This window comes from Ambystoma mexicanum, chromosome 9 (genome assembly GCF_040938575.1).
Source record: "Ambystoma mexicanum isolate Mex_15411 chromosome 9, UKY_AmexF1_1, whole genome shotgun sequence".
NCBI classification, from domain to species: Eukaryota; Metazoa; Chordata; class Amphibia; order Caudata; family Ambystomatidae; genus Ambystoma; species Ambystoma mexicanum.
The window spans coordinates 867,461,364-867,487,871 of NC_090931.1; the positions used below are offsets into that span (position 1 = coordinate 867,461,364).

General features: G+C 50.8%; 1 protein-coding gene across 4 annotated transcripts in view; it reads left to right on the forward strand.

Moving 5' to 3' along the window:
• Window positions 1-26,508, forward strand: part of UBE2F (ubiquitin conjugating enzyme E2 F (putative)) — a 1,548,845-nt gene that overhangs the window by 794,006 nt on the left and 728,331 nt on the right. For all 4 annotated transcript variants that reach the window (XR_011274699.1, XM_069615950.1, XM_069615951.1 and 1 more), the window contains one exon: window positions 9,284-9,354. Coding sequence is in view for 3 of the 4 variants with exons in the window: in XM_069615950.1 (XP_069472051.1) it covers window positions 9,284-9,354 (71 nt within the window). In the remaining variant the exon portion in view is untranslated. The remainder of the gene's footprint in view (window positions 1-9,283; window positions 9,355-26,508) is intronic.

Genomic DNA, 26,508 nt, shown 5'->3' on the forward strand with positions numbered 1-26,508 from the left:
CACAGCTCAGTTTCAATCTCGGGCAGCACAATGTTCCACCGCTACTACTCTCTTATCGAGAGAGTTGATCTTTTTCGTGACCTCCTCTGTGCCTTTTTTAATCTCCTTCGTTAGTGCAGCCATTAGGTCTTGTGAATCAGATTTTGTGGCTGAGTTTGCTGGGTCAAGGCCTTCTGAGCTGTGGTTGGAACTGGTTGCTGGTTCTCCTGACAAGTCCCCCCTCCGGCTTTTTTCCATGGTTGTGCCACTCATCAGGGCTGCAATGGCTGTCTGTCTGGACGGCTTCACTCTTTTGGCGATTTCGCCTGGGGTTGATACTTGTGGTTGCGTGGAATGTGAGTCACCTCTGTACCCTCCTTGTGCGATCTTCTCTAGTGCCCTTCACTCCGGGGGAAAGGGAGGATTGGGGGTCCAGGGAGCTGGACCCTGCTGGTGCTTAAGGTGGTGCCGGCTTACTGATCCTCTGTTCCCCGCGTAGGCAAGCGTTTGGCAGTAGCAATGATGGAGTGCGCCTCAGTGATCACAGTGCTTCACTTGACAGGGCTGAAGAATAATGTCTCTAGTGCTTCAGGCTCATAGGGTCAGCAAGGAAGTGCCCCCCAGATGAGGGGGGGATCGGTTTGTGGGGGAGATCCTGCTGGTGAGAGGGGGGGGAAGAACATCCGGGAATGCAGAGCGGGCTCCGGTTCTTGGGAGAATAGGGTGCTTTTGCTGGTCTGGAGTCTCCCAGCCCCGTTGCTGTATTATGGTAGTGGGTTGCTTCGATGGTTAGGTCCCCATCAACCCTCAGTTGGTTGTGGAAAGGACAATGTAGGGGATCTGGATGCTGTTCTGCAGATGGGTGGATGTGGGCTGTCGGGACCCCCGGGCTCTTCTCCTCAGGCTGCAGGTCGGCATCTTAGCTCCTCATGTCTCGGCGGTACCTGCTGAGGTCCGCGACAGCTGATGGTGTAGTTAGGTGGGACAATGGGAACCCGGGGCCACTGTAGAGTGGGATCAGATCGCCGCTTGTCAGAAAGCACTCCACTCTGTGTGCCCCACGGGTGCTCAGGTTCCTGATGGGCCAGAGGAGAAGGCCAGACAGCTGCGAGTAATAGGTCTACGCGGTGACATAGGACAGGATTATTCGGTGGCCAGGCCTCTTCTATCTTGCCTGCACCTCCCCCTCAGAGCTAGCGGTTGAGACGCCGGCTGATGTCCGCCATTTTCTTGCCACGTGGGCTTCGCCAGCGTTTTCGACTTGCATCTCGGCAATCCGGCACCGAAACTGGACCGTACTTGGGCGAAATCTGCGGTAGCTGTTCCCACAGCGTGCCTTCAAATTATAGGCATAATCGGGGCAAAGGCTTGGCGATATTCCACTCGATGCATCGCGCCAGACAGGAGAACCTATGGAGTCATACCGATCGTGGCAGCTCTGAGCCACGCCCCTCTCCTCCCCATATTTTAAGGTATATTCAACTTCAATGTTCAACAAAAGAAACAAGGCAATCCAAGTTTGTAATACTCTCAATTTGGTTCTTGGCTTCTTCAGTGTCAAAGTAAAGTTATGTCAACCAAAGTTTCAACAACATAGAAAGCTTCTCTTCTTGGTGAAATAAGTCTTTCCACTTCCTCAAAATAGAATCAATGTCATTCCCTGCCACTTTGCTTTGACACAAATTCCAGTTGTCCAAGAAGAAATACCACAAGTCTTAGTTAACATTTAGTAAAAACAACTTTGAATGGATTGTGTCCTCCCACGTTTTGCTTATCTTTGATATTTCCTAATATCCAGCTTGCTGCCTCGGAAATATTTTTTCAGTTGAGGGCGCTGTGCGTTGATGCCTGTCGAGTCGATGTCTCTCGGTGGCCTCCTACCTGGTGTCGACATCATCACAGCTAGAAGTAGCGCGCGCAACACCCGTTACTCAGTTCAGTTTTTCTGTGCTTCACAGCTTCAGTAACGTAACGATTGCTTCCGTGTGAGACTTGGATTTTCTTCAAGTTTCTTAGAAAATAACTTCAAGTTCTCCAGCATGGGGTCTGGCATGGATTCACATTCTCATGAATATTCCCCGTCAGGCTGGGAATCCTCGGTAAAGAAAAAATCAGTATCAGTTTTGTTTCTGATCTGACTTTCGTAGTAGTAACCAATCACTGATTTCTGCGTCATACTGACCACAGCCAATGACTGCCCTCTCCCTAAGCCCCGCCTCTGGCAGCCATCCTCAGATTTTTACCGCACGTTCAAGTGTTGAGATCCTCGTGCTATTGCTCTCGAGCTTTAGTGCGTTTTCGTGCTTTTTTCATAGGAAAATTACTCTCTTTTTCGGTCAAAAGAGCCTCAAGCTCCACCGTTTCTATATCTGATCAACGGGAACCCGTGTCGGATTCTTCTACGCCCCTCAAGGGTGAAGATTTCGTCGAGCCACGCTTTTGGAGAACTCCAGAACTTTCTCAGGCCCATCTCGGACATGGCCCAGGAGAAGGGAAGTTCGATGCCCGGGATGCTGTTCAGGGTCTGCCCTGCATGCCAGCTTCAGAATGTCTTCAAGGAGGACGAACACTCCCTTTGCCTCTACTGCCTGCATGAGGACAAGACGCACGTGGAGAAGGACTGTCCGTTTTGCGGGAACATGCCGGAGCGGACTATGAAGGACCACCATCTGCGTCTAGTCAACTGGCTGGAATGGAAGAGCCCGTCAGGAGAGAAAAAGAAGAAGTCGTCTGAGCGGTCTTCTAAGACCTTTGAGGGTGCCCCGGCGACGGGGGCCCAACAGAAGGCCAAGCACCGCCAGTCCGCGGGCACCGGGAACGCCGAACGGTCGGGCTCTTCGGTTGCCAGGCAGGGCGCAACCTCCCCGGCGCCATCAACCACGAGCCAACGCTCTGGCTCGGGTAAGAGGAAGTCCGAGCACCCGGCGAAGCTTCTGGAGAGGCCCCGGTCGAGCTCGAAGGCCAATTCGGAGGGGGAGCGAGGCGGTGACCACCCCCCCTAAGGAGAAGGCGGTGAGCGCACCTAAGGTGGCGAAAGTCTTGATCCACCCGGCCAAGGCCTCTATCGAGACAGTCACGGCGGCCCTGGCTCAGCTTGTGGAGGCTACACCAGTGGAGGCGACCTCGGGGCCCAGAGTCTCCCTGCCACCGCCGAGGGAGTCCTCTTTCAAGCCCATCGACAGGACCCCCGTGAAACCTCAGACGGAGAAGAAAAAGGGGGGGCAGGAGGCCATCATGGATTCGGCCTCAACCTCTGAAGAGGAGCTGATCGAAGTCTTAAGCCACGGCATTGGCGTGGAGGAAGACCAGCCCGTCGGGAGGGACCCCCACGAGTGGGACGACGAGAACGTCGAGGGTACCGACGAGGCTCCTGTCCACCCGTCGGAACCCCCTCAACCAGTGCCGCAAGACATTTTGTTGGCTATACAGTCCTTATGCTCGGAGATAAGGACGAGATTGCCGTTACCACCGACGGAGGAACTGCTCCCGACGGGGGACCTGGAGCTGGGCCCTTCTGGGAGCCCTCCTCCTAAGAGAAGAAGGATTCATCCTCCACCTCCTTTTCAACCATCGCGCCCGTCTCAGCCCTCCTCCCCGTTTCACAACCCGGGGGGATGACACGGGGGATGACACGGGGACGGACACGGCCGCAACGGTCACAGACGACGAAGTTTACGGCGAGGATCCTCCGTCGTCACCTCCTCCCCGGGCTTCCCCGCCCGACGAGATTGGATCGTTTCATGCCATGATCGCCAGGGCATCCGAGCTTTTCCAGCTGTGCCTGGAAGAGAAGAAGAAGGAAGGCTTCCTTTATCAACGGCGCGAGACCAAGAGGAAGACGGTCCTCGCTGTACCTCTTCTAGACGATATCTGGGATGAGGGTCTCTCCCTCCTCAAGAACCCATCCACAACGCCTGCGAGAAGGGATCGGTACGGGAAGAAGTACCGGGTCCCGGACGCGGCCCCCTTGGACTCGGTCGTCTCCGCGGCAGCCAGGAAGAAAGCGGGGTGGGGGCATCGGCCTCCACGTCAACCCCCCCCCCCCTCGGACGGCGAGGTAAAGAAATTGGACACGATGGGACGCAGAGTCATCTCATCAGCAGCAACGACGATTAAGGCTGCCAACGCCTTGGCTATCGTAGCACGCTACGAAAGTGAGTTGTGGTACAAGATCGCCCCCCTGCTGGACTTCCTACCGGACGACAAGAGGGCTGAGGCCCTAGAGATCTTGCAGGAAGGGGAAGTGGCGTCGGACCACGCCATTACGGTAGCGAGACATCGCTGATACTGGCTTTCGCCAGTTTGCAACGGCGTGTGCCTTAGACGGCATGGATGGCTCAAGGCAACGGACTTCCGGCAGGACGTGCAGACCAGAGTTTTGGACATGCCGTTCGACGGGAACAACCTGTTTGGGAAAACAGTGGACGATTCCCTGCAAGCCATCAAGGCGGACACAGAGACGGCCCGGGCTCTTGGTGTTCTCCAGCAACGACGGCCGCCCTTTCGGAGCACCGGAGGCAAGCAGGGTGCCTCCAAAGGTTCCGGCGGCGGATATTCCACCTACTGTCAAGCGGCCCGTTCATCATCACAGGAAGCCTACAGGGGACGAGGCAAGTCGGGGGGGACCCCGCCATCGTCGCCAGGGAGGACAAGGCGGCAAAGCCTCATCGAAGCAGGACTGAACCAGCTGTGGGGTCGGGCCCCCACCGAAGCACCCCAGTGGGAGGCCGGCTGGCGAACTTCGTCGGCGTGTGGGAGTCCATCTCCACTGACCGTTGGGTGCTGGACAGGGTCACGCGCTCCAGTTTCTAAAGTAGTGCCCGCGCGTCCCCCCCGTGGCCAGGAAGGAACATCACGTCCCTCAACTTTTCTTGGAGGTAAAGGCGATGCGCAAGAAAGGCGCCATCGAGCTCGTCCCAAAGAGGCTTCGGGGCTCCGGAGTTTACTCAAGATACTTCCTCGTGAAGAAGAAGACAGGAGGATGGCGTCCCTTCCTGGACCTACGACAACTGAACAAATTCATCAAGGCGCAGAAGTTCCGGATGGTCACCCTCCAGCACGTCCTGGGTCAGCTGGAGGAGGGCGATTTCCTGTCGTCGTTGGATTTGGAGGCTGCTTGCTTCCATATCCCCATCCTAGGGGGACACCGAAAGTTTCTCAGATTCGTGGTCCAAGGGCAGCACTACCAGTTCGGAGCCCTTCCCTTCGGATTGAGGTCGGCACCCAGGGTGTTCGCCAAGTGCCTCGCACCGGTGGCGGTGCGGCTGCGCCTGGAGGGTATCCACGTCTACCCCTACCTGGACGACTGGCTCATCCGAGCAAAGACAAGGGAGCTCGCCGAGGAACACACGGCGAGGACCGTCCAACTACTCACGGACCTGGGATTCTCCATGAACTACGCCAAGTCCCACCTGGTGCCCGCACAAGACGCACTGTTTCTGGGAGCGAAACTCAACACAGTGGCGCTTCTGGCCTCGCCGTCGGAGGAAAGAACGAGGGCCATCTTGGGCAAGGTGCAGCGGATGCTGGTTGCGGACGCGGCCAAGGTGAGGTCCATCAAATCCCTCCTCGGAATGATGTCTTCTTGCATTTATCTCATCCGCCTGTGCAGGCTTCGGATGCGCCCGTTGCAGGAGTTCCTGGACGCTCGCTGGGTCCAGACGACGGGCAGCTTCGAGGACAGGATCACACTCGACCAGAGTTTCCGGCGAACGATCCGGTGGTGGGGCACCCGCGCGCATCTGACGGCGGGCATGGACTCCCAGACCCCGGGCCACCAGAAGACAGTGACCACGGATGCCTCCCTGGAAGGGTGGGGAGCGCACACCGAAAATCTGCACGCGAGAGGCCTTTGGCTTCCGACGGAGAAATCCCTCCATATCAACGTCCTGGAGCTCCGTGCAGTGTTTTGGGCCCTCAGGTCCTTACTTCCATCCCTCAAGGGCAAGGTGGTGAGGATCTTCACCGACAACACCACCACCATGTTCTACATCAGGAAGCAGGGCGGTACCAGATCCCCAGCCCTGTCCAAGGAGGCGCAGGATCTGCGGCATTGGGCCGTCGGCCAAGGGATGTTTCTGGTGCCGTTTCATCTGGCAGGAATAAAAAACACCATCGCCGACTCGCTCAGCAGAGAGCTGCGCTCGTGCCACGAGTGGGAACTATGACAGGATCTAGTGGACCGCCTCTTCCGATGCTGGGGCACACCTCAGATCGTTCTGTTCGCGACGGCGACGAACTCCAAGTGCCGGAGGTTCGCCAGCAGGTTTCCTCAGCTGAGGAGCATGGGCGATGCTTTCCCGTTCCCCTGGGAGGGCCTATTTCTGTACGCGTTCCCTCCTTTGCCTTTACTGATCTGGCTCATCAACCAGCTCAAGAGGTCACGGTGCAGGATGATACTCGTCGCACCCGCGTGGCTGAGGCAGATATGGTTCCCGGACCACTGGACTTGTCGGCGTCCCCGTCAATCAAGCTGCCAGTGGACGCGGATCTTCTCTCCAGGGAAGGAGGCGCCATCCTCCATCACAACCCGAAGTCGCTGAACTTGCAGGCCTGGCTCCTGCAGCGCTAGAGTTTGGAGGTTACGACATACCGGCCGACTGCAGAGAGGTTCTTGCAAAGGCCAGGGCGTCCTCAACTCTTAAATGCTACGGACACAAATGGAAGAGGTTCTCTGTATGGTGCCACGCACAGAAGATTAACCCTCTACGGATTACGGCTCCGCAAGTACTGCCGTACCTACTGACGCTGACCAAGGCTGGACTAGCGCACGCTTCCATCAAGATTCATCTTGCTGCGATCTCCCGATACACCAGAACCACGGGACGGACGTCCTTGTGGTCTCATCGTCTGGTGAAGGAATTCATGAAGGGACTGTTCAGATCGTTCCGCCGGTGAAGGCGCCGGCCCCGGCGTGGGAGCTCAACGTGGTGCTGACCAAGCTCATGGGACCTCCGTTCAAGCCTCTGCACTCAGCTTTGTTGAAGTTCTTGTCGTGGAAAACAGCGTTCCTTGTGGCCATCACCTCCGAACGAGTGGGAGAGATCCAGGCCCTTTCCTGCAAGCCCCCGTGCTTTACTTTTCACGACACGAGGGTAGTGCTCAGGACGCACCCCTCCTTCATGCCCAAGGTGCCGTCTGACTTCCACCTCAACGAACCCTTGGTGTTGCCTGTTTTCTTCCCATCGCCTTCGTCGCCGGCTGAAAAGACTTTGCACTCGCTGGATGTGGCTAGAGCGCTGAAGTTCTACGTGGACCGCACAAAGAGCTTTCGGAAGACATCACAACTTTTTGTGACCTTTGGACCTGTCAATCAGGGGAAGGCTCTCTCAAAGGCTTCCATTTCCAGATGGCTCTCCGGCTGTATCATGTACTGTCATCGGTTGGCAAACTGACCGCTGCCCGGCCGTCCGAGAGCCCATTCCACCAGAGCGATCGCAGCTACCACGGCGTTCCTATCTGGTGTGCCCCTGCTGGACATCTGCAGGGCTGCTACGTGGAGGTCGACGCACACCTTCACGAAATTCTACTGCGTCGACCAGGATTCCAGGGAGGAGTCCAGGGTCGGCCAAGCAGTGCTGCGCAACCTGCTCGCCTAAGGTGAGCCTGGTGAGGAGGTAGGAGATGCTTAATGTTGAGTTGTTGTATTGCTTAATGTTTAGCCCGTTGCCTCCTCCCGTGGTTGTGCATGTGTGTACTGCTATGTATTCTCTTATTCATGAGCATGTGAATCCATGCCAGACCCCATGCTGGAGAAGGAACAAGTTACTTACCTGTAACTGTTGTTCTCCAGCATGGGTCTGGCATGGATTCACATGCGAACCCTCCCTCCTACCCCTCTGCGGCTCTTCTCTTGGTCATACTGCCACTTCACGTGCTACCAAATCTGAGGATGGCTGCCAGAGGCGGGGCTTAGGGAGAGGGCAGTCATTGGCTGTGGTCAGTATGACGCAGAAATCAATGATTGGTTACTACTACGAAAGTCAGATCAGAAACAAAACTGATACTGATTTTTTCTTTACCGAGGATTCCCAGCCTGACGACGGGGAATATTCATGAGCATGTGAATCCATGCCAGACCCTTGCTGGAGAACAACAGTTACAGGTAAAGTAACTTGTTCCTTTTCGACGAGATGGCTTCTTCATCAGCTCCATCTACTCCCAAGTCCAGATTTTAAAAGTGCTGGGACTGCAGTGCTAAAATGTCAGTGACGGACCCACACAGGATCTTCCTGTGGTTTCTTGGACCAGAACATTCGTGTTCGGAGTGTGACAAATGCATGTCGATGACGGCCAAGGTCTTGACCGAGCGAAGAGGGAAGTTGGAAAGAGCTAAGCCTAAAAAATCTATTACCCCCTCCAAACATAAATCCTCTGACGAGTCGAGGCCATCCTCTCCTCGCCATAAAAAACCTAAACGCTCCCGTTCGCGAAGTGGGTCACATCATTCATCGCCTTTCGAGGCATGGCAAAAAGAGGCGCCATAGGTCGCCGTCCACTTCCTCATCCAGTTCACATGAACGGGTTGTTTGTCCCTCAAAACATAATACCCCCACTCAATGGGAAGAATTTAGAGTTAGTATGATGGTGTTTCGAGAACGCGGCCTTGCCCCCTCGGCAACACCTAGAGGCAATACCCCAGTCAGAACATCTGGGAAGCACAGGAGCCGTGAGTCTTCAGACTCGGCCGTGGAAACTCTTCTTCGAAAGCGATCTATTCCCTCAAGTCGAGAGAAAGCCTCTGTGGCACACAAAAAATCGTCATCAACAATGCTGAAAGAAACCCATAAGACAAGCCCAAAGAGTGCGCATAGACGCCCTGGTGGCCAAAGTCGAAGGAGAAGCCATCGACACCTCGAGTGTCGACCTCCTGGACGCCAAATATGAAGATGCATCAGTCTTTTGATCAATGTGTTTCAAAAAGGACACGCGAGTAGTACCTGTGGAAAAGAGGTGTTTGCTGCATTGTTGACAATGAGTCGGTGGTAGTCTGTGTGTGTGATATGTGCACGGATAAGAGACAGTTTACCCGATTTGTGCTCCTTCAGTGCCTCATTGGAAGTTGTCCAAATATATTTGTTATTAAGATGAAAGAGTTTTTCAGTCAAAGATTTGGGATGGGCATTGGTAAGGAACATTCTAGCAGATCATGAAATATATTAGTGGTTGAATGTCGACAGTCTTTACTGAACTCTAGATGCTGTGTCTTTTCAGACGTGGATGATTAAACGCATTCCCTTGCATCACTGTTTGAAGGGGTACCTGCAACACTCAGTAATCTCATTCTCTCTTTATTTTTTGGCAGCCTCCCAAGGTGAAGTGCTCAACCAGAATATGGCACCCAAACATCACAGAGATGGGCGATATTTGCTTAAGGTATTAGTTAAACTTGAAAATCTTGTTTTTAATAAGTTCCTTAGTTCTAGAACTATTCTTATGTGAAGTGTATGGATGGTCCTTTTGTTAATCTTCAGTTTCCCCGAATTGATGCCAGTAGATGTGGTGAATATAGTTCTCTGGATGGAAGATGAATATTTTTTTACAAGGAATTCACATTGCTCAAAATTACCAGACACATCAAAGAAATCACATTGTTTTTATACCTTGTTATATCAGGTTCCTATGACAATAAGGTGTTAATATTACTCAGTTTAGTGGTACTCCTGATATACAGTTTGAAAGGATTATGGGCTGCTCTACTGAGATTTGAGCCTGAGAATACAGGCTGCACCTGGATCTCATAAAGATACACTGCTCCTGCAGAGGTCGCTTGCTGGTCTAGATCACAAATACTTTCCATATGCACTGCAAATGTTTCTGTATTAAATTCAGAGATAGCCTCAAAACAGTGAAAATAATTGTTAGGTCACCCAGAACATGGTTCACATAGAACTTTGTTTCAAAGTAGTGGAAGCTATAGCTTTTCTGGGACGCTAACATCAAATATTGATGCTGTGATGATCTCATAGTTGCAGAGTGCCTGAATTTTGATTTCATTCCAGGAGCATGACACCAAACATTTAGGTTGCAGATGTAGGCCAGGAGCTTGGGGATAAACTGTGGCAATACATGTGCATGTATACCCGAAAAGTGGCGATCAATTTGAGATTCAACCTTATACAATAAAAAAGTACTCCATCAGGAATAACCATCTCCAGTGATTCAAGCAAAATTTGATGGAGCCGCCGATAGGTGTGGTCCCAGATGTAGAGTAGTAAATGCTGAGTTTCTCCATGTTCTTTGGAAATGCCCTGCTCTGTTGCAATTTTGTCAGCAGGTGTTACGAAATGACAGGTTGCATGATCTATCAGGACGTTCCCAAGGATATTCTCTGCTGCTTGTTTGGGTGGCTTCTGGGAATTTCTAAAGGAGCGAGGAAACTTGTCCATATGTTTGCTGCTGGCTAACAGGTGTATTTTAATGCTCTGGGCTAGCCCTTTGGCACCAACTTCTGACAAATGGTTGAGCATGGTGCTGTCATATAGAGTTGGAATACTTTGTGATGTTGTCAGCCAGGCACCATTGGTAGTGTTTTCTGAAATATGTTGCTTATGACCTGTGCTGTTCAAGAACGGTTTCGCCTACAGCAGATCTTTCGCCTCCATATTTCTCATATCTTTTATTTTTGCACAGCTTTATTGATTAGTGGAATGACTTGTTGATGTTCTCTGCTCATAATGTCATTGTGTTGGTCAATTTTGGCTTGCTGTGATGTGAACCGGTTTACAAATAAAGTTTTAAAAAACATTATTGGAGAACATGAAGAATGGGAAATGTGTCTGGGTGTGACTCCATCTTTAAGAATTATGGATTTGGGTGTGGAGAAGGTGATCAGTGTTGAACCTCCACATCTTCTGAGGAGAGGTCAAAAGTGAGCATTCGGCCAGACCATCAGGGGCACATTGGTGTAGTGGAGAGATTCTCAATGAGCAATAATAAAACAAAGAGGGCGAAGGAAAGAAGATGGGAAAAGCCTGACAAAGCAAATTCTCGGTTTATGTCCTTATAAAGAAAGAGGAAGTCAGGTTCTGATGAAATAAAAAATTAAGAAATCTGGGAAAGTCAATAAAAACTGTGGCTCATAGAAGTTCCTGCGTAAGTTAGGAGTTTAATTGTCGTCAGTTCAAGAGGACGTTAGGGGGAGATTATTAAATTGAAGGTGGAGTTTTCCCCAAGGAACAAAAAGGAACTTGAGAAATGGCTGAAGTCCAAGGTCTTACCTTCTTCGGTATTGAGGACAGCTGTGAATCAAAGGAAGGGCATGATTATTCCATTTCTACGGAGGACAAGTGTTCAGGATCTGGAGGACTGCATGTATACCATTTCCTTCCATGAAGATGATGGTATCGACTAAGTTACTCTTGTTGGGGACTGTATGGATATTTTAGAGGCAGCTCTCCTACTATTGGAACGTCTATCTGACCTCCATGTTGGCCAACCGTTAACCATTCATAAAGATATCGCTTACCCACAGGAGAAGGGTGAAGGGGCACAAAAAGTTCATCTTGGAAATCTATGTGCAGCTCGACCCATTTGTAATTGGTCTCCCCTTGATCAAGATGAAGTGTTTGGGATTTTGGTGTTAGAGCTGATTATAACTTCCACTTATCAAGTCTTGTTGAACAGAAGAAATGTATTGGATGTATTGGCAAGCATACATTGGTCAGATATAGTGTTCCTCCATGTGAAATCTAAAACCTTCTATGATCTTCTGTTGAGTGAGACAGAAGCCTTACAGGTTATGGGCTATGACCTCTTTAAGTGGTCACCCTCAGAAAGACAGGGGAAAGTAGGTCATTTTGGCTTCCAATATGGAGAAGAAAGGTCTAGTAGGTTGTGAGGTGTATAGATTTGTTTCTTCACAGGATGAGGGAGGGCTGCATGGCACTAGCGGAGAGGACTGGCATTGGTTATCTGAAAGTTTAGTCAAAGATCAGACAGAAGAACAAGTTACTTACCCCTGGTAATATTGTTTCGACTGGATGTTCCTCCCACATATTCCTCATATTATGATATCTTTGTTTCCAGCTCAAGCTGCTTCGGAAAACATTTTTCTTCTCAGCAGAGGACGCTGTGTGTTGATTGTCGAGCCGATTCCTTCGAGGGCTTCCATCTCGGCTGACGTCATCGTCGAGTACATATACCACACGCAGCGCCTGTTTCCTTCAGTTCTGTTTTTTCACCACCGATATACAGAATTACCACTATTGACAAGTGCCTTTAATTATCTGACCTTAAAACAGTACAAAGGATAAAGCTTGGAAATTCTACAGTGGGGTAGGTTGGGAGGACGATGAGGAATACGTGGGAGGAACATTCAGTCGAAAGAACATTACCAGGGGTAAATAACTTGTTCTTCGAATGGATAGTGTCCTCCCACGTATTCCCCATTTTATGATAGTCTCCCAAAGCAGTATTAAGTTCTTTTGGAGGAGGGAGTAAGAATTTGAGAGTTAATGTTTGTCAAGAATGGAGCATAGGACTGCCTTCCCAAATCTTCCCTCATTGTTAGAGGTGTCTAAACAATAGTGTTTTGTAAACGTGGGGATGGTGGACCAGTTAGCTGCCTCGCAGATATCCTTTATCGGAACTCCCCTCTGAAGTGCAGAGGAAGTTGCCATGCTCCCAGTGGAATGACCCCTTAAGCCTTCTGTGAGATCTTTCCCATCTAGCCTATAGCACTCCAAAAATAGCCAATATGGTGCATCTGGATAGAGTTTGTTTGGTAACTGACAGACCTAATTTGTCTCCTGTATAACCAATAAAAAGCTGGTCATGCTGTCGCAACTTTGCCATTCTGGAAACATAAAAGCTTAGAGCTCTCCTTGGATCGAGTCTATGAAATCTTTCCTCTTTCTTGCCAGGAAGAGGTAGAGGATAGAAGGCTGGAAGCACAATTTTCAGAGTCTAAATGTTCATTCGATACAATCTCAGGTAGAAAAGAGGGTTTGACCTTAAGGGCAACCTTATTCTTGTAAAAGTTGGTAAACAGAGGTTTACAGGATAAGGCCTGCAACTTACTCACAATGCGGGCTGATGTTGTCGCTACTAGTAAAATAGTCTTGTAAGTTAGCAACCTTAAAGGGCAGGAATGGAGTGGCTCGAAAGGAGCACACGTCAAAAACTTTAAAACTAAATTAAAGTCCCAAGTTGGAATTTGGAAAGGTTTAGGAGGTGTGAGAAACCAAAGGGTGTCTCACTGACTAGTCTCTTGGGATCTGTCATCCAGGTGTCTGTTGGATCCAGACCCCGGGGGGTCGACCAATGCGGGAGGATCACCTGGATGAGGGGTGTCCTGCGTAGTGGGGCACCCAGAGGAAAGACACAGTATCCCTTCACCCATTTGCCTGTAGAACACCCTCAATCTATAGAATCTATGTGATCACTACGCTGCCTATAATGTAGACAGTTAAATTGCCAACTTCCATTATGGCACAGTGCTGTGATCACATCGATCACTGTGCCCTGCATCCCGCTCAACCGCCTCCCCCTACCCACTTACCTTTTATGCAACACAATGTGAAGTGCGCCGCCGTCTCTCCTCCGACCCTGCTGCATCAGTTCTCGCCCACTAACGTGGGTCTGAACTGGCATTGCTGGGTCCTTTTTCATTTTGTTTTTTTTAAAACGTTATTCTTTATTGTCCCCCGCAACCCCTGCTACCATTAGTCAGTGTAGTGGGGAGTCAACATTTTATTAATATTCCATTCTAAATACTATCTAGGAACCTTATCTGCACCCCTTTCCTAGACACACTCACTGCACGGACAAAGCACTTCAGAGAAAGACAGACTCACACACAACCAGTCCATTTTACATGTCCCAATATCGGAGTCAGGTAAAGTCAGGCACTTTATCTTGATGACTCTCACCTGAATACTGATCCAACTGGGATAAAAGGCATTGCATGAGAGCACCTGGGGGACAAGGTGAGAAAGGCGAACAGAACCAGCAAAGCTGCAGGAGAACAGATCCTGTGGAATTAGAGTGACTGTTGAAGCAGGGCAGAAGGGGCCATGAGGCGAGAGAAAGGCTGTTGTCCAGCCAGCTGCAGAGTAAAGGTTGCACAGACTTTTCAAAGGAAACCTCCCCGCTAATGCACAAGGTGAACGTGGGCCCTCCTTCGAGTGAACAACGGAGATGGGAGGAGGCAAGCCGTGCTGTGCCGATAGCCTTGGCTTCAAGGAAACGCTGGACAAATGGTTTCTAGTGCTACCGGTGAGGGAATTGAGACCGGCTGGCATTATCGATTGAAAGATACCAAAGCATTTTATGCAGCTCGCAGAGTTTTGTGAAACCGCGAGCGAAAGTACATTGTAACCAGAACGATGAATGCAGAAGCTGTGCATGTCATAGAAAACCGCAAGAGAAGCCTGCAACATTGTGAATGTGTTTAAGACTGAAATATGCTAAGAATAACTGAGTGGTCCAGAGTGAAACTGTTAGATTCAAAGTAATCTAACTGGAAAGACTGCAAATAACAGAAGGCCAACCGAAGTAAAAGGAAGTCAAAGTGGTCATACGAAGGTGCAAGCAAAATCCTTGCACAATGGACAGTCTTTTACAAGTGGGAAAACAAAGAGAAAAATTGTAAAGTAAAGCTAAATGAACTATGCAGTAAAGACAAGTTTGAACCAGGCGGAGGGATGCCAAGAAAGCTAAGGGGAGCGAATCCCGCATTGCGATAAAGTTGCAAAGGCAAATGTGAATCCAACGGAGGGATGCCACACCAAATATCTGTTTAAAAAGACATTAAGACTTCCGGAGTGTTCTAAGCTAGTAGAACTGATGAAGTTAAACTGATTTGAAGGCAATAAGTGAATCCCGCATTTTGTTAAATTGACTGAACGGTGGTGTAAAAACAAAGGTGAACCCAACAAAAGGGGTATCACGAGGAAGAGGATAATCTTGCATGGGGAAAACTTGGGAATGTTTTGCGATGGCAAGCAAAAGATATTGATTTGAGGGAGCCTACCCTTTCTGAAGAAACTGCTTCTTGATGCCTATAGACTCAATGGGTCATGCCACTGTCCGCGTTGTCCCGTGATATAATGTTGGGAATGGAGTAGACTAGTTCAGCAGTCCTGAATGATTGAAACCCCTTTGGACACCCTTGGATTATACTCCTTGTATCTGTCGTGCTTCTGATAACCATGCCTTCCTTACAGAGGAAACCCATTTGAGTTATTTAAGAAATTGAGTTATTACTGGTATTGTGAAGTAGGATGCCTCTTCCGAGGTGCGCTTGAAAATGGAAAGCGCTGCTAAATAACCCTTCACTGTTCCAATCTGGTGCCCCAGATTTTCCAAATGCAGCAGAGAAGATAACACTGTTGGTGCATCGCATTGAAAAGGGTCCACATCTTTCTTCCTACAGCAGTTGCAGAACTTGTTACAACGGCAGCGGTACAAGGATTTTGTTGCTGGCCTTCTGGCCGAAAGCAAAATCTCAATTGCGCCATCCGGGAGGTCCCAATCCTTGTACCTGAGCGCCTCAGAAACCATATGTGAAGGCTGTCCTGTGGATGGAGAACCTGACCCACCTCTCGCAAGAGAAGGTCCTCTTTGTGGAAGACGTATTGGAGGGCAGATGCCCATGTCCAGAAGGTCTGGGTACCACATTCTCCTGGCACAATCCGGGGAAATTAGGATCATGCATTTCCCGAACTTTCTCAGCCTCCTGATTACTTAAGGAATGACAGGAACTGCAGAAAACACGTACAGAAGTGGAAACTCCCAGTCCACCGGTGAACGCGTCTCCTAGAGCTCCTCTTGGGAGAAATTCCCTGGAGCAGTACAGTTTGTACTTACTGTTGAAACTGGTCGCGAACAGATCCACTTGAGGGTTTCCTCAAAGGGTGAAGATCTTTTGGAGGACTTCCTGAGCTAGCTGAGCTAGTTCCCACTCGTGGGAGACCATGTTCTCCTCCCTGACTAGGTGAACGACAGATAGGGAAAAACCTTCTTGAATTGCCCAGAACCAGAGCTGCATTGCCTCTCTGTACGGTGGTAGTGACCCTACACCCCCTGTCTTGTTGAGGTAGTACATGGCCTTGTTGTGCATCAATATCGGGGAATTCTTTCGCCGTAGAGAGGGCAGAAAGGCCTTCAGTGCCAGTCTGATTGCCCTTAGCTCCAAAAGGTTGATGTGTAGTTTGGACTCAGATAGAGACTTCAGAATGTTGTCCTCGCAGGCCCACCACAGAAGATCCTGTGCAATCTGACATCCTTCCTGAGAATTGGGACCGCTGTGTTCTGAGAGCCCATTGAAGGGATCTCATTCTCCGTCGAGCCTCTGGCACCAGGAAAATGCAGGATGCCATGAGGAGAAGCAGCCTCAAAAAATCAAAGGCTGGAAGACGCTGGGCATTCTGGAATTTGGTTGCCATCTGCAGAATGTGTTGAGCCTTACATCGAGTGACGAGGCTTTTCCCAGGGATGCATCCAGGACTGCTCCAATTAACTGGAGATTTTGAGATGATATCATACGGGATTTCTTGGAATTGATAGAGAAGCCCAGTCTGTGAAGGGAATGGCAGGTTATGCTGAGATGTTCCAGGGCTTGTCCGGATGAACGTGCCCTGATCAAACAATCGTTCAGGTAGGGGTAGACGTGAAACCCCCTCTCCCGAGACTTGCTGCCACCACCGCCATCAGCTTGGTGAAAACCCATGGCCGGAAGTCAGCCCAACTGGCAGAGCTCAAAACTGATAATGAGAACTGCCAACGGCGAACATCAGGTACTTCCTGTGCTTGTGATGGATTGGTACACCAAAGTAAACATCCTGAATGTCAAATGATACCATCCAATCCTGGGGCTGGAGGGCCTGAAGGATCTGAGAAAGTGGGACCATCTTGAACTTGTCCTTCCTGAGGAACTTGTTCAAGTATCTCAAGTCCAAGATCGGTCTCAGTCATCCGTCTTTCTTGGGGATTATAATGAGAATACCATCATTTGTTCCTATCCATCTATAGTATCTTTCTCTAGCAAGGTTAACATTTCCTGCAACAGGAATATGATATGATATATTTTATTTATATCGCACCCATACCCAACTGTTTCAAGGTGTGAAATTGAGAACGCGCAAGTGCAAGGGAGCGGGAAGGGGGAAAGTGCAAGGGGCAGGGGAGGAGTGGAAAGTGCTGAACACGTGAAAAAAACAACAGGTAGTGCGGCCAGCCGGTGGCAAGTGCAAGAAGCCTACAGCAAGAACCCTCCATCCTACATGTAGTACTGTTGATAGAAATACCAGACTGCGTGCACGCTTATCCAAATTATATGAAATACCAGCAAAAAAGTAGATAGACTAAACCACCTAAAATGAGCCTACCCTATAAAGTATCTATAGAGTCTAATACAAGCCTGACTAACTCTAAAAGACATAAACCTAACTCTGACAGGCATATTAGTATAGACAAGCCTATATCCAATTTACCGTATCCGTCAAAAACCCCTTTACCTAATCTTAAAGGGGCCCTAATAAATTCTAGATCGTTAGTTGCACATGCAACTGAGATATCTGACATCACCCTAGCAGATAACCTTGACTTCCTGGCCCATTACAGAATCCTGGCTGCATGATGCCGCAGGCCCTGCCCTTTCTCTGGCAGGCCCTGATAATTTAACTATCCTGAGAGCGAACAGACATGTCTCACAAGGAGGAGGAATAGCAATTATTGCCAAAACTAACCTCTCCATGAGATTAGCCACTTCACCTACTTTGAAATCTCGTGAATGCCTAACAGTCAAAATACCTACTGCCAACTCCCAAATGCTGAATATTCATCTTATCTATAGACCACCAGGCCCAATTGGAAACTTCCCTGAAGATATCTCCATGTCTTTGTCAAATAACTTTAAAAAAAACTTCTCAGTTAGGAAACTTTCATTTGGGTTATAATGACACTAAGAATCCCCAATCCACTGCCATTGCCAATATTCTGAAAGAACCAGGCTTTACTCAGAAAGTTAACCTACCCACACATGACAAAGGACGAACCCTTGATTGGATCGCAGATTACAACTGCAATGTCTCATTAACTACCATAGCTCCTGGGGGGGCGTGGCTTGGCAGCCATGGAATAGGCTGCTCTACTTCAGAGCTCCCGGATCCGACAGTTGATCTGTGAATTTGCACGCACTCAAGCCGGCGATTTTGGAAAAAAAGTGAACAAGGATCAATGGGAAAGGGAGCAGAGCTGAATGCATCGCCTTGCATGAAGAGCAGAGGTTGGAAAATGAAGTTATGCAACATAGTAACTTCTGACGAGGAAGGACAGGCTAATGGCAAAATGGCGGCAGAGTATGAACAAAAGAAACTTTAAGAACCTGCATTGCAACAATTGTAATGGGCGCTGCAGCGGAGAGATGTGGGCAGCCGAGGTGACGGACGGTCAGCGCATACACTAGGAGAGCGAGGTGCAGGAGCGCCTGGACTGCCGAGGAAGAAGAGGAGGATTTCGTGGTTGCGCGTTGCGCGAATAAAGAGGAGAGCCTTGCGGGTGCCAGCGGACTCAACCTCACGGCAAGCGTAAGCGCACATGGTGCTTTGGGGTCAGCGGCTCTCTCCCATACTAATTACAAGCTCCCGGACAGCAGATTATTATTATTATTTCTTTTTAAAATATATTTATTATTTTCCGTATCTCAAGTAACAGGTACATCATCAGTCATGACTGAAAAGCATATCATAAATGACCGGAAGAAATAAACATCCAACTCCCCGCTCCCCTTCCTCCTCCGTCCCCCCACCAAGACCACGGTAAGAACAAAGTTCCTCAAGAGTTCTAACAAACGTTCCAGTCGGTATCGCCATCTGGTTCAGGATGAAGCAAAGGTACTGTTAGGGCCACCCAACGTTGTAGCTCGTCGCTAGAGCCCAATCTTTGCACCTGAATCGCCGTCTCCCATGCCGCCGTTTCAGCCTTGGTCCATTTTAAAAGGTCGCCCCACCATAAGGATATAGGCGGGCCTCTGGGGTTTTTCCAGCTCATGGCTATGCGCCTTTTGGCCGTGATGTATATGAGGTCTTTGAGTTTATTTAGTGGTTTGTTCTTCCTGCTGCGCTTAAACCTGCCCAGGATACATGCCGAGGGGTCTTCCACCTCAATGTCAATGTCCGCTCCGGCCACTCTTTCCTTTACTCGTACCCAGAACTCTCTGAGCACTGGGCAGCCCCAAAACATGTGTGTCAGACCGACCTTGGGTTCGCTGCATTTGGGGCAAAGTTGGGTGCCAGCGCCGGTGAATCTAGATATAGCTTCTGGGGTGAGGTACGCTCTGTTGATTATATACAGTTGGATGAGCTGTAAGCGGGCATTACGGGAGATTTTTTTGTGGTAATGGATAATGTCCCCCCAATCGGAGTCTTCGAAAACAAGGCCTAACTCAGCCTCCCATTTGTTCTGGCTTTTCAGGTCATCCTCGGTAGAGCCCTGCAGTAGGGCTTCATAGATACGAGAGGTCTCATGGCCGCCTTAAGCAGCATTCAGGATAATTTCGATGCATACATTTTCCTCTATTTGGTCAGTAGCCTCAGGCCACCTACCACTCAAGGCCTGTGTGACCGCTCTATGCAGTAGAAATTGCCGGGTGGGGAGACCAGTGGCGTCGCAGAGGTCGGGGAAGGCAATGAGTTCCTGTTCTTGAAGCAAGTCTACCAGCGTGGCCACACTAAAGGGCTCCCATAGTGTACGAGTCTCAAGGTGCCCCCAAGGTTGGTTAAACATGAGTGCTGCGATAGGGATCTGTGGGGAGTACGGGTCTTTAGGCCCTACCAGCTTACAGGCCTTTTCCCAGAGGCGTGTCCCAAGCTTGGCGAGGTAAGGGCAGTGTTCAAGGGCGCCCCTTCTAGTCCAGAGCAGGTCCCTGAGTAGTAGCTGGGGGAGGGCTGGCTGAAGAAGGCGCGGGTCTATTGTGTCCTCGTCAGCCATCCACTCCACAACATGTCTCAATTGACCAGTGAGAAAATATAGTTCGAAGTTTGGGATCTTCAGTCCGCCCTTCTCGTATGGCCTCTGGAGGGTCTCTAGTGCCGCCCTGTGTCTGCCACCCCCCCAAAGGAAGCCCCTGCAAAGTTTATTGAGGTCCTTGAAGAACGAGGGAGGGATGTAGTAGGGAACGTTGGTGAAGGTATGTAGTAAGCAAGGGAGGGCTACCATTTTGCGGAGGCCCGCCCTTACTGCCATTGAAAGCGGTAGCCGGCCCCAAAAGTCCATGGACTTAGAAAGCGAGTCCTTGGCCCGAACGGTGTTAAGGATATGTTCTGTAGCGGGGTTCCTGTGTATAGTTATCCCTAAATATTTGAAGGAGGTTTCTTGCCATTCCAGATCAAGGGGAGGGAGAGACCCGTAACATTCACTGTGTAGTGCAGCTAGGGGGAAGAGGCAGGATTTACTCTTGTTGATTTGGATCCCGGTGTGCTTGTGAAAGCAGTCCAGAGTTTCCAGAATATAAGGTAGGAGGTGTTCGGGGTCCTGAAGGTACAAGAGGGTGTGATCGGCGTACATGGAGACAAGGTGAGTGGCTCCATTAATATGAATGCCTCCATCCCCGTATTCCTGTCTCAGGTAGGCCGCTACAGGCTCTGCAGCGATGATGTAGAGCATGGGGGACAGGGGACAACCTTGTCGGGTGCCCCTGCACAGGGGCCACTTTTCAGAGTAAGTTCTATTGGTGCGTACCCTTGCGGTGGAGTTAGCATAGACTAACTGCGTCCATTTCAGAAATACAGGACCTATCCCCATTTTAGCCATAGCAGCGTACAACCAGTCCCACCTCACGGAATCGAAAGCTTTGGTGGCGTCCAGTGACGCCACTGCGAGCTTCTGTGGGCTCCCCTCTGTACTATAAACAACATGATGTAACCTGCGCAGAATTTCAGTAATGGAACGTCCGGGGACGTAACCAGTCTGATCTTGGTGGATCAACAAAGGGATCACTCTGCGTAGTCTGTTGGCAAGCAGTGCCGTGAGGATCTTGCAGTCTACATTCAACATAGAGAGGGACCTATACGAGCCGCATTCGTCTCCAACCTCCCCTGGCTTGAGCAGGGGTATTATCATGGCCTCACTCAGGGAGTCCGGGAGGGAGCCACGCTCAAAGGCCTCGTTATAGACCTTGGTCAATATGGGGACAAGTGTGTCCTCATAAGTCTTATAAAACTCCCCGGGGAGGCCGTCAGAGCCCAGGGTCTTCCCAGCAGGAAGCAATCTGATTACCATCTTGAACTCGTCAGGGGTAATAGGTTCGTCAAGGGTCTCAGCCATATGCAAGTCTAGTGTTGGCAGGTTAATGACTTCGAGAGCGTCCTCGATCTGTGTGTCAGAAGGGAGCGGGGTTTCGGAGTACAGGTTACGATAGAAGTCGGAGAAGACAGAGTTTATTTCCTGTTGGGTATGCACGGTAGTGCCGTCAGGTGTGATTATGTGGCAAATGGGTGGTCTGGGGGTTTCCCTTTTATGTAGCCACGCTAAGAGCTTTCCCGGTTTGTCCCCCAGGGCGTGGATTCTTTCTGTGTGTTTGGCGCGACTTAATTTGCCCAGGGATTCCCAATGGGTTAGGCAAGTTTGTTTAAGTTCGGTGATCCTACGTAAATAATCAGAGGATGAGTCAGCCTTCGATTCCAGGACCTTCAAGTCACTCTCAGCTTGCTCCAACAGGGTTGTGATGGATCTCTGGGCACCCCCAACCGCAGCAATCATTTCCCCCCTCATAACTACTTTATATGCCTCCCAGGTGGTGCTCATGTATTTGACGCTATTGAGGTTAAGTTGCCAATATTCTTCTGAGCTATCCCTAATGTGTTCTCTGAAGACCGTGTCGAGAAGGGCTTCTGCTCTCAGTCTCCATGTGGGTATAGGGGGCCTAGGCGGGAACACCTCCCAAGTAATCAGAAGGGGTGAGTGGTCCGACAGCACTCGCGGCAAATAATGTGCATCAACAAATGCAGATTGATGTGTTTGGCTAAGAAATATGTAATCCAGCCTGGAGTGCACGGCGTGCGGCGGGGAGTAAAAGGAATACTCGCGTTTCTCAGAGTGCTGATCTCTCCAGATATCACAGAGTTGAAGCTGTTGGACCAACTTGGACAGGATTTTGGCTGGGGGGGAGGGGCGGTCGTGTTTAGTGTCGGATCTGTCCTGTGTAGGGTCGAGGGTGCAATTATGATCCCCTCCCCAAATTATGATCCTGTTCATGTAAGGGGTGAGCCTTGAATAGAGAGAGGGGAAAAAAACAGTCGCATCATGGTTGGGTGCGTAGGTGCTAATTAGAAAAAGCTCTCTGCCTTCAATAGAGCCACATACCACGACCATCCTCCCCTCATTGTCTAATTTGGAGCTAGTAAGCTTAAAGGGGACCGAAGGGGCAATCCATATTAAGACCCCCCTGGCATAGGAGGAGTAAGCAGAACCTACCAGGGTGCCTCGCCAGGACCTGGACAGGGCTTCGAGCTTCTTAGCTGTAAAGTGGGTCTCCTGTAGCAGGGCGATTCCGACCTTGCAATTCTTAAGGTAGGATTGAACACGTCTTTGTTTAACAAACCTATTCAGGCCTCTAACATTCCAAGTGACGATCTTGACTGTGTCATCCATTGGTGCTCTGTGGGCAGACGGTTGAGGCGATCTGAACTTGAGGTCCGGCTGTTCCAGCATTGCGTATAAAGAGTTCCCGTGGTCTTGGTAATTTTAGTTTGTGGTACCCAACTATAACAGTAAATCCCTGTATCCCCTCCCCCTTCCATGACACCAACATCCCGTTTCCCACCCCCCAGTAACTGTAAACTCCCCAAACTTTGAACAGGTCCAGCGGGGTTTCTCCCGTTATGACAGTCCTGTTTCCGCTCCGTTGGACCATTCATTGGTCTTCGGGTGCCCTACGGGCGGGTAGAACTACCCAGAAAAAAAAAAAAAGAGAAACTTCAGGGGTCAGAAGAGTGAACGAACTATCCTCGGTGTAGCTCGCTTAAGGAATCCATCTTGCTGCATTCAGAGTTTAGCCGCATTGTTCCCATGTGTGTGTGGCGCATGACTCCATCCGTGGTCAGTTTGGTGTAGCCTGGCGCGGTCTGCGTCCTTTTACTTCGATGTCTGGAAGCTGTTTCCCGTCCATCCATTCGCGGGCCTCCTCAGGGTTGTCGAAAAGGAGCGTTCTGTTGTTGTGAATCACTTTTAATATTGCCGGGTACAAGAGCATGTAGCGTAATCCAGCATTTTTGAGTCTGGCTTTGGAGTAGATAAATTGCGCTCTTTTCATTTGGACCTGAAATGTGTAGTCAGGGTAAATGGCCATTTCTGCAGAACCCCTTTGAATTTGGCCACCATATCTGGAAAAAGCTAGGATGGTCTCCCTGTCCTTGTAGTTGAGCACTTTGGCAATTAGTGCCCAGGGTGGAGCACCAGGGAGGGGGCGCCTTGCAAGGGATCGGTGGGATCTCTCGATTGTGAAGCCTTGTGTGAGTTTCCCGGCCCCTATTTCCTGTAGAAGGAGATTCTCTACGTAGTCTGTCGGGTCCGATCCCTCGGTGCCCTCCGGCAGGCCTAAACGTCTAATATTGTTTCTGCGCGCCCGCCCTTCTGCCTCCTCGTCTCTATCTTCGAGGTTCTTCATCCTTTGCTGCAGTTCATCAACGTCCCTAAGGAGCTGTGTTTTGGCAGACGTGTTTTCCCGGACCTGTGTTTCAAGTGCGTCAGTCCTGCCTGCAATGGTCCGTACATCCTGACGCAGTAGGCCCAGATCGATGGCCACAGCGTCTATTTTATTTTCCATTGTTGTCTGTAATGCCTTGATGGCTTCGAGGAGTTGGGAATTGTTCGGTTCGTCTGCCACAGCAGAGGGGTCAGGTAGCGCTTCAGCTGTGCTCTTATTGGCAGTGGTTGGGCCACGAGCCCCCCGGCAGTGTATGTCTCCTTGGTGGTCTGGCGCTGTTTAGATCTCGCCCCTTTTGAGGACATATCTGAGGGGGCACAGGGAGTTTAGGCGTGCTCAGGGTATGTTGCGTATGCCTTGTTTGTGGGCCACTGAGGCGGCTTACTTAACGGGCCGCGGCGTAGCTGCTCCCGCAGTGGTGGAGTGCCAGAGTTCGAGCCCCGTGGGTGTGTTCTTCCGGGGAATGGAATCGAGGTGAAAATCTAATATGTCGGTTTATTCAGTGTGCCCGTGCCTGAGGGGCTGTTAGCATTGGGGTTTTATGTCCAGCACACGGGCAGCAGGTCCCCTTTCAGAGGGTTGGGCTGAATTCGCCTTGGTGATGGGCCCAGCGGGAAGTCGCCATGTGCGTGTATATTCCGAGTGCACAGTAATGTTCCCCCTCGCTGGGCTGCAGTCTAGGCCCTGCGTTCTGGTGACTCCAGGTGGGGTGCTCGCCAGCAACACTGGGGAGATGAGAGAAGGAAGTCCCCCCCCCCCCAGGTGTGCCCCTAAGCACCGCGTATCATCGCGGCGGGGCTTCACTTGAGTAAGCTCACGGGTACGCTCCTGCGTTCCACTAACCTCACTGATCCAACGTTGCTCGGGACCGGGTCAGCACACCACGATGCAGCCTGGTACCGTGGCGCGGCAGCACCGCTCTGTTCGTCGTCTTCGGGGCCCGCAGTGGAGCACCTCCTACCCGGCAGGGCCGCTCGACGCCGCATGCAGCCAGCGCACATGGGCGCGCCGCCACAGACAGCCCGGCGCGCAGCCCGCACTCCTCTCCTGGTCTCGGGGCACACACAGGGGCCCCCGTCTGCAGGGGCTCGATCGGCAGCTTTCCTCACTCGCGCGCCGTGTTACGCGAGGTCGCGTACAACGGGCGCCATTTCCAGCTCGTCGTTTCGCTTCCCTGCTGCCCGGGAATTACACTGCGGCGAAAGTGTGGACAGCCCCAGGAATCGCTGTAGGTGGTCAGGGCGAATGCAGGCACATGTAGAGATGCTTCGGGATGATTTAGAAGCTTAAAAAGTCGAAATGGCAGCAAATCGTGGACACATCTAGCGGAGCTCCACAATGACCCGTCTTCTTAACATGGTGGTTAGCCACGCCCCCCGCCCGGACAGCAGATTAAAGCAGTTGCCAAGGATACGGACATGCTGTGCTGCAGAAATAAGAAGGCACGGCGGATCGTGGGAGAGCGGTGGGGGAGGGGTGGATGAGTGTAGGATCGGCCGAACCGAGGCTGCAACACTGGAGTGTGACAAAGGGCTGGTCACTGCGCTGGGAAATCCAGCTTAGAAGCGGGGCACATACCCACCAAAAATCTGTATGAAGGACAGGATTGACTGGCCCTGCGTGACCTGAACCCCCTACACAGTGCTCACAATATTTGCCGAAGATGTTCACTTGGAGTGAACACACACGCGCGCGAGAAACGCTGGAGCGCCTGGAATAAGGCGATTAAGAGGGAGCACCCCGCGGATGTCAGCAGGTCCACTCCTGGCACAAGCTTGGGTTTGAACTAGGACACGCATTCCGGAGCCCCCCTGGACACATGCACCTGGGGTCCGGAGGCAAAACAGAAGCGAGCTGCATAGTAACGTAGCAAAGGAAGCAGCTTACTGGAAGCAGGATAGCTGGATAACATGCATGAGGCACAAATATACTAGAATGAGTTGGTGACCGTGCCGCAGTGAAGGCATATTGCTCAAGTGATGTGGACACAGGACTGTGGGTTGGCTGAGGCAGTGTGGGGGCACTCCTACGAGCCACAACACATGAACGCCAAGGGACCAGAAAGTAAAGCACAGATGTGAACGGTCTTAAGTTAAGCCACTGCAGATTGACCCAACCACTGTGGCAGGAGGCGGGGAAGCCCGCACCGGGAAACACTGCAGCGACGAGAGCTAGGAAGCGATCCGCAAGCTGGTGGTGAAAACACTGAGACCTTGGGCTGTTCATGTGATTACAGAAGGGGGGGACACACTGTGTAAGACCTGAAGTCAGGAGGGCAACAATGAGGCAATACAGATTGGAATGCGGTCTGTATGCCAGACTTGAAGTAAAGAAGTGAACAGAAATGTCGGCGAGAGGGAGTAAGGCTAAAAGCAAACAGCCCACAATGGATATTTTTTGCTAAATCACAGCAGTCGGCCAACACCCCAGCCCAAAGTGGCACTATTGCATCCACTGGTGCGGCAACGCCGAGCGACAATCACACGATACTGGCAGCCACATCGGAACTGAAAGCTTCGTGGGGGACGACGATGGCAGAATTAAGGACTGCACTGGAAACGAAAATGGATGCAGTGGGTGTGGAAGTCAACCTACTAAGATGTAAGGACGCTGGCGGAAAGGACCAGTGGCCTGGAGAGTGCTGTGAAAATCAACACAAACACCAGCAAGGACAATTCCAAGGCAGTCCACATAATGAAGCAGCAGGTAACCAACCTGGAGAATCGATCAATCATAGGAGGCGGAAGGAAGAGCATGACGTAATATACACTTGGTTGGCCTGCCGGAAGGGGAAGAGGGCCAAGACCCCACAAACAATGTGGTAAACATGATCCTGCAGGAGATGGTTGAAAACAAGCTCTCCCAAGGATTTGCGGTCGAAC